This window comes from Mesitornis unicolor, unplaced genomic scaffold, assembly GCF_000695765.1.
Source record: "Mesitornis unicolor isolate BGI_N332 unplaced genomic scaffold, ASM69576v1 scaffold36905, whole genome shotgun sequence".
NCBI classification, from domain to species: domain Eukaryota; kingdom Metazoa; phylum Chordata; class Aves; order Mesitornithiformes; family Mesitornithidae; genus Mesitornis; species Mesitornis unicolor.
Window position 1 is genome coordinate 13568 of NW_010185465.1, and position 8345 is coordinate 21912.

The following is an 8345-nucleotide window of genomic DNA, read 5'->3' on the forward strand; positions in this document are numbered from 1 at the left end:
GTAATATTCCCAACCAGCATATCGAACCTGTATTTGTTGAATATCAGTGGGATGTTGTTTTGGTGAATGAAGTTTTGTCTGCTTCATTTTAGTTGCAGATTAACGTTTGTTTGCGTTCATTAATTGTGTGCGTGTAGCCATTTTGGTGTGATTCCGTGACACAGGTGCATATCCACACTGTGAAAGACTCAGCAGCAGCAAAAAATGTCATGGGCACCACTCTCCTCTGTGATGAGAGCACCTGAGCAGTTTATTTTTAGTGTCTCTATGGCACCCTACTTCCCTGTAGCAGCAGGTGCACTGGGGTCCTGTTACTGTGCAATTAGAACCTGTGTGGTCGCGCTGTATCAGCGGTGGCACTAAGTTCCTGGAGAAGCAGATTTAAACTTCTGGGAGAATTCTTCCAGCACCTCCACCAGCTTCTCCTCATCTTCTGGTGGGCTGTGGGTGCTTGCCAGGGGTAAGTGCGTAGGGACTGGGTGCCTGTCTGGAAGAGAAAAAAAAATTTAAAACCCTTATTTTAACTACCTCTTCTAGCACAAAGGAGAATTTTGTGCTAGGCTCTGTACTTCCCAAACATATCTCAAGGTTTTGAAGCCTGAAACTTACCTGCTAGATAGCTGTAAACAACATTAGTTAAGCATATCCTCCAAATCAGAAATTAAAGTAATTTCATTTGTATTCTGAACTAGAGCAATCGTTCCTTAGCATGATCTGACTTAAGAGTGGGGAGCCAGACCTCCCTTGCAGCTAGGGGCAGGATAGTTGAAGGAAGGCTTTACTGGGGGGTTTATGCCTGCTACCCGTCACCAGCACAACTCCTGTAGACAAAGATTGATAACCTGAGATTATTGCTGCAGGCAGAAGCTAATTTTGCAGCACGGGATGGTTTTTCCTTGCCTCCTGAATAGTGTTTCTAATGCGACACAAACTTTCCCTCTGGGATTTGTAGTCTGGATTATTTCCAATGTTCAGTGATTCCTACTTTCATCATTAAGAATAAACAGTTAAATTAGACTAATTGCTCCACCAATACTAACATGTATTGGTTACTATTGGAAGCACCATGTATCCAATATAAAGATGAAATCTGCTCAATTTTATGCTTTGATTTGTTTTCCAAATCTTGCACTCCTCACTCATTCTGTGTAAATATAGCTGTATCATCACCCATTCTAAGGGATTTTTCTGTCCAAAAACCTGGTATCTGGAGCCTTCGAACATTATGACAGTGCTCTCAGAGGTCTGAAGCAACTGCAGAGCACTGGAGCAGCTCTGTGAGTCTGTGTAATAAGCCCAACTTCCGCAGCAGCCAGCTGAGACTGAAAGAACAAGCTGTTGCAGCCATGGGCAGCAGATCTCTCTGAAAACCCATCAGGCTGCCATCAGGCTTCCCAGGGGAGCAGAGATGTTCACTCTAAGAGCAGATGTTGTCACTGGCTGCACACACCACATAACCTCTGCTCACGAAAAACCAAGGAGAGAAAAAGCTGCAGAGGAACGTTCCCATCTCCATCGCTGAATATTAACTGCTTCCTACCTAAATGTAGTGCTTCCAGCAGCCTGTGCTAAAGTTTGGAAACTGTGTGTGAAAGCCAAGTTCAGCATCACAGAGAAGATGTTTCTAGTATCTGGCAAGAAAGACTCTGTCAAACATTTTCTATTTATTTTGGCAGATGCAGAGAATTCTGGGTGTACGAGTCATGTGCCCACTTCACATTTTTTTCCCCTCAGAAAAAAAGAAAAAAAGCTGGCTTTGGCTTGCAATCAAGGGAAACAGAATAAAAGAGGACAGAGGAAATGGAGGGAAGGTGCAACTGATTCTGGAAAAGCAGTGTCTGTGGTAAAGTGCTCCTGCAAACAAAGTCCCTCACTGAAAGGACCCAAAGAGGGCCCATACTAAACTGTGGCTTTCAAAGGGCCGTAGGAGAAAGAAATATCTGACTTTATCACTATATGATGAGCATGGGACACAGACACAGGACTTCTCTTGCAGCCTTAAGAGCAGTCATGCTAGAGCAAAGCTCTCAAAAGTAGTTATGTACAGCTAAAAAGCCAAGGTGTGTTCCTTGTTTACTAAAGTTGCAGGTAGACAAAGGCCAAAGGCAGGAACCTGGTGAAATGATGATCTAGAGCAAGAATAACTGAGCAGAAGCATTAGGACCAGAAGAAGGTGACAAAAGTATGAAAAAGACACAGCCTGGTTCTGCAAAAATGACCGACCAGCTGGGATGTGGGGTTGGTTTCCACGTGCACCACATGATGACATAGAAAGGTCTGGTTAAGTTAACCAACCCTGTGTGACTGCCTGGAAAGGGACAGAAGGGACAAAGTCAACCCAATGCCATGAAAGTCTGAAATTCCTGCATGCTGTGCCAGAAATTCAGTAGATCAGGACCCAAGTGCCACATCCAACAAAAGTACTGGGCTCCTGTCAGCCATTGCCGAGAGCTTTTCCTTTCTCCTGGACTGAGCTGCACCACCATTAAGACATCTATGCTTTCAGCTGGTCCGACTAAGACACTGTCAGTTGCCTGGGAGAAAAGAAAGGCTGTCCCTTTTTTCCATTGCCTATGCTTACAGCCAAAAATGACACTGTGCTCAAGTCTCTGCCCAGTGTTAGAGAAAGGGGGAACTGGCAGTTTTAACTCGCAGGGAACGGTAGGCAGAAGAGCCTGTCAAAACAAAGCCAACCCCCAGTGCTCTGTGAGAAGGATGCTGGTTTCCCAGCATCATAAAAGATGCTGTTTGACTGCTGTGATTCACATTCCCTTGGCGCAGTCCCATACATTTAAACAAAACAACCCCAACTCTCCCTAAAGAAATGCTTTGAAGTCTCTATCAGCTACTTCAGAGGACAAAAGCAGGAACATAACAACTTAACACAGTTGTTCTCCGGTTGCACAATGCTCCCTTGAACCTTTAGTCTTGGAACAAGTTTGAGAAATACTTTATCCTTTGAACACTGGTTTACTGGTGGAACCTTCATCCCCTTCCAGGCCAGATGGGGATCCTAGCGTTCCAGGCAGCTCAGGGATCCTCACTGCTACACAATGTAAGACACTAGCCTTACCTTGGAAGAACAAGCCACTGGGTAACTTTGTCGCTTCGGATGATATTGCCAACCATACAACAGTATCAGCTCCCTGGGCCTCTGTGCGCAGAACATTCTTCATCTTCTGATAGAAATCTGGCATTGATGATCTCACAGCTAGGAAGAATAACAACGGGATGGTGGTCTGCCATGCAAGGCTTTTTTGGTAAATGGCAGCTTAAAACTGCCATTGTGACTGCAGGAAGAAGATAAGGTGTCTCAGAGTTTATGAAAGAAGGAGTATTTCCCCATAGCTAGGAGTCAGCCACCAGTTACCTGTCTGGGTCAAATTACAGGGACATAACTCGTAGGAGCTGAGCGTGGGATCAGTTGAGGTTCCTGAGTCAATCTCATTCTAAACTGCAAAGCAGTAAGACACAGGGGGGACAGAGATACCAAAACCCGGGCATTCTGACAGGATTTTTAGCTCTTAATTTCTCACCAGCTTTAAGAAACCAATTGCAGCATTGTATTTAGAAACTGTACGGTGAACAGCACATAAACCAATGACATAATTCATATTTAAACTCTGGTTTCTTTTAATTTTGTCCAACAGGTGATTATTGAAGGCCCATACCCTACAGCTGTTTATTTTGGAGGCTTGGAGAGCACTTGAACTTTAAGGTGGGATAACTTCATTAGGTTTGAAATATACAGAAGATGTGCAAAAATAAATGTATTTCAAAGAAAAAGAAATACTAGGATATTCAGTTGCAAAGGGCTGTTTTAAAGCATAAAGTAGACGGGTATGCTTCTGTCATCAGAAGCAAATTTGGGAAACTAGAAAAGACCCTAAAAAGACCTAGAGATTGGATTGCTAGTCTGCATGTGAAGCTTGGGTGTCAGGGGCTGGTAACTTATTGGGGAACACAGCACGCACACTGGCTAACTGATGCTGTCCTGCCTGCTGAGACAGCCGCTGAAGAGCAGCTGCAGCCCAGACAAAGGGCTGTCTGGCCAGGCACGCTGCTTCTCACTGGCAGTGAATATTCAGAGGAAGAGCAGAGGAATTTGGCTCACACAGTGGCACGTGCTCCATGTTCCTATATGCCCTCACAAATTCCCAGCGTCTGCACATTGGTACTTACAGAGGCAGAAGCTCTATCTCTGTGTTCAACAGTCCCACTACAAATGTAACTTAAAGGATGGCTTGAAGCATGATGGCTCGGCTGTGTGTTTGCACGGGGCTGGAGCCGTTCACTGCCCATTATTATTCTCTGGGTATCCACAGAGAGCAGACACTGTGCAGAACAGAGCTACCAGGGGGGTACAAAACTACTATAAGCACTAATTTGGAGCCAAGAAATCACTGCAGCTGTTGGAGGAATCTACCAGAAAGTCTCATTTCTCTTTGCTTTTAGACTAATCCTGAAAAAAATACAGTCAGTTAAGCAGATGTTACCTGGAGTGTCAGCCCAGCCAGGGTGCATAACAGAGAAATGGATGTTTCTGTGAGCTTTTGCCCATTGTTCTGTCAAGACAACTTGCTGTCTCTAGGACAGAGCAAAAAGAGCCAGATTAACATCCAGTTCAATAGCCTGTCCACTAAGTTAGTTCCCAGGGAGAAAAACTATATTGAATGTGCTGTAAATACCAGGGTATTTTTGTATAGCAGAAATATACCCTTGCTTATCCTGATGACTGGATTTATTGGACAATTTTGTCAGAGACCATCATGGTCATTGCAATCCATCCACTGCTTTTCTTGACCAGGTCTACTTGCCACAGACTGCAGGAAAGAACTAAACAGCCAGAAAGGGTTTGTCAGCTGAAGATGGATTTCCCTCTTGAGACTTAAATCAACTCAAATGAAACTCTAGCCATGCTCTCCATGCAAGACAGTACGCACTCAGAAGTACATGCCATCATACTCCTGAAGATAATTGCCCGTGTGTGTCTGTATAGGTTGGATGCAATGGGAAAGCAACAGTGAACAAGCTTCTTGCAAAGCAGATGGTATAAACACCCTAGCAAACAAGTGCTGGGCTTTGTTTCCAAAACCACAGACTGTACCTTGTTCTGTGCATACACCATAATTCCATCAAACGTCCCACTTCCCGACTGCAAGTCAGGTACATTTAATTTTTGAACTAGCATGCCCCCAGAAGAGACGGTTATCTGGAATCAAATGAATGAAAAGCAAATGAATGAGACACAAATGAATGAAAAGCAAAACCAGGAACTCCTCACAATCGCACTCATGCATGCAAGGTGGTCTTCAGGCCATATTTTGAAGTACCTAGGGAGCAGGATTCTTCTGCATACTCTGCACCATGCTTGTGCTCATGTATGGAGCACACCTGGAGCTGAGGTGGAAGAAATAGAATTTTTTTTTAGGAAGTGATTTTCATTCAAAGTGGTGTTGACTTCTTCAGAGAGCACTGTGCTTCTTCCTTTTGAAAAGTAATTGGGACAAAGTAAATAGCAGAATTGCACTATTTGTAGTTTATATGTTTAGCATTTATAGAAACTGATTAGAAAACAAGAGACTGTACAAAACTTGGGAAATTTAATTTTAAAACAATGTACCTGCTGTCTTATTTTACACCATGATCTCTAAGGTTCTTTTAAGCCTATACTCCTGTCACAGGTATTTTGCACTATGCTGCAGGAGATAACTTGCCCCAGGGAAAGCAAAAGGAGAAGTTTCCAAAGAAAGTGCTTTACTCTGATTTCCAGTGAGGGGTTGAGAGTAGCAGCCATGAGCTTTGCCTCTGAGAAGCAGGTAGCAAAATCCAAGAGAATTCTCAAGATGCTTACAGCATTATAACTAATCCTGCACTGCTAGCACAGGAAGAGAAATGCTGTCACAAACGAGAAGGTAAGAACACTAAAACACCACTTTTCAGCAGCATCGCAGACTTACCACTCTGGCATCGGCTTCTTTTTCCAGGAGGGGCAGCAGGGCAGTTGTCAGAATGTACGTACCTAAAAGACAAATAGGCACCAACATTAACTTTTCTCTTTAAAAAAAGCTTTATTCTCTCCTTATCCTCTATAAAAACCCAAACCTCAAAGTCTCTTTATTTCTGAAACTTGATCTAAATTTAATGATGATTTTTTATTTTGCTGCTTTACCTGCAAAACTCCAACTCAACCTGTAGCGGTCCACATTGTTGCATACTTATCAAAAGGCACATTAGTTATTTTATAGACTTTTATGTTTATCGTACCTGTAGACCAAACTGATTGCTACATTCAGTCATGACTCTGAAGGCAAAATGGCTCAGGTATGGATTTCCTTGGGGATGAGGTGATGCCAGTGAAGAAACACAGAATGCATTTCCATGTGGCACATATACATATACACATACACATACACATACACGTAGGGATCATGAACAAGAGAGGGAAACTGTGCTTCACACTTGTGTTTCCTAGGCCCTTGCATATGCACTTAAAACTTGTCCATTTTTGCCTTCTCACTATGAAATCATTCAAGAGTACACCGACACTTCTGATTTGTGTTGCACACAAAAAACCGCCTCTTAAATCCCCTAGCACGACTATTACAGAAGACAAGCAACACTTGGAGGGAAAGATATTAATGCTGCATGCCCAAGGCTGAGCTAAGACTACTTGGGGAAACTTCACTGTCCTTCTCCACTTTATTTGTGTTCATTAGCACAGATTTGTACACACTGCACAAATATATTCCATTACTGTTACCATGACCAGCAAGGTTTGTTATTCAAAACACTGTTCAACTGCTAGGGTGCTTCATTCAGACACACCTCGTGATGTTTCACCCGCTCAAGTGCAACACAGAGATTCTTCTTTGTTTTTTTGTCTTCAGAGGTTATTTTTTTTTAAATCGTTTTAATCCAAAATTAATCTAGCCCCATTTAGTCTAGTGTTTCTGCAGCGAGTATAATGCTTCTCTCTCATCTCAGCACAAATGGCTCTCATTTAACACTTCTGTGTCAGCGATGAACATATTTTTTCCCCTGAGCTACCAAGGCCATGTTTTTCACTAAACACGAAGACTTCAGCATGTGTCTTTATAACCTCTCTTCCACAGAGGCGAGGAGCTCACCCAGTTAAAACACAGCACATTTATAAATACGCTACCAAAACCAAGCACGTGTTACACGCTTGGCAAACAAACTGTTCATTTCCCCTCAGTCACAGCCATTTTCAGTTCCTCTCTATAATCCAAGGGACATCCATATGCACACAATGCATTTCAAACCCTGGCAAACCAGACAAAGCGAACGCAGAGCAGAGGAGCAATTGCAGCCAGTTTCGGCAGAAAAGGCAAGCAGAGGCAGTTGCCAGTGAATAAGGCGAGCCTGTGCGTCCCCCCGGCAGTGGCGGGGAGGCTGAAGGATGACATCATTTGGACAAGAGCAACCCAAACTGTCATGGGAGATCATCCCTGATGTCAAAAAAAAACCAAAAAGAAATCACTTCGGTACAGGCTGAGAGCCTGGATTAAATTTTGATTTGCTACGGATTCTTAAATGCAAAGTAACATTGTGTCATGGCTAAATGAGCTGCATTTCCTAAAGGCAGAGCTGCAATGCAGCAGCTAAGAGGATGCTTGATTTTACTGTCCTGCAGATTAATTTACACTTCTAAGGGGCTCCATGTTGGTTTGTAAATTCTAAAGCGATGCAAAACTGAATGCATTGACACTGTCTCATTAACAACTGGGGTTTGTTTTGTTTTCCAGCTGGATGAGAGAAATGTTCGATGCCAAAAGTCCTGCTTATAGCAACTACAGCTTGTCAGAAGTTTATGTGCTTATTTAAAACCACAAACTAACTGCAAAGCCAGTGTCTCTTCCTCAAGTTCATTAAACGTTCAGTAAATCCCCCAGAGCCAGAGCATTCAGTCTTTCTGTCCCAAAAAACCACTTGCTCATTTGCTTTGAGACAGCATGCAAAAAGACCAGTTTTGACCCCAGCTTCCTATGGTACATACTGGTATCTCAAAACACACACAGATGTGACACATCAGGCATTAAGACTGAAGCTTTTCATTTCTCCCACTAATAAATATTTCACCAAGTATTGTCCCTGTTTACTACACAGTACTTTAACAAATACACTTGGATATTATTCCTTCTTATTTGCATGGGCTGGTTTGCCAGGCAAAACAGCCTGGAAAAGAAATTTAGTACAATAGTAGAATAGATATACCTTATTTAATAAGTTATATTGTTGATTGGAATACTTCATCATCGATTGAAACCTCCGCATTTTTCCTTTGAAAAGGAGTATTTGCTGTGCCACAGAGGAATTCAGCA

At 42.9% G+C, this 8345-nt stretch overlaps 1 protein-coding gene across 1 annotated transcript in view; it reads right to left on the reverse strand.

The window, feature by feature from the left end:
- Positions 1-359: 359 nt before the first annotated feature.
- The window catches only part of DHRS12 (dehydrogenase/reductase (SDR family) member 12), a 16336-nt gene continuing 8350 nt past the window's right edge, over positions 360-8345 (reverse strand). The window contains exons 4-8 of the mRNA XM_010184857.1: positions 5961-6022; positions 5108-5212; positions 4497-4587; positions 3074-3211; positions 360-487 (exon numbers count right to left, since the gene is read on the reverse strand). Of these exons, the coding sequence (XP_010183159.1) occupies positions 360-487; positions 3074-3211; positions 4497-4587; positions 5108-5212; positions 5961-6022 (524 nt within the window). The remainder of the gene's footprint in view (positions 488-3073; positions 3212-4496; positions 4588-5107; positions 5213-5960; positions 6023-8345) is intronic.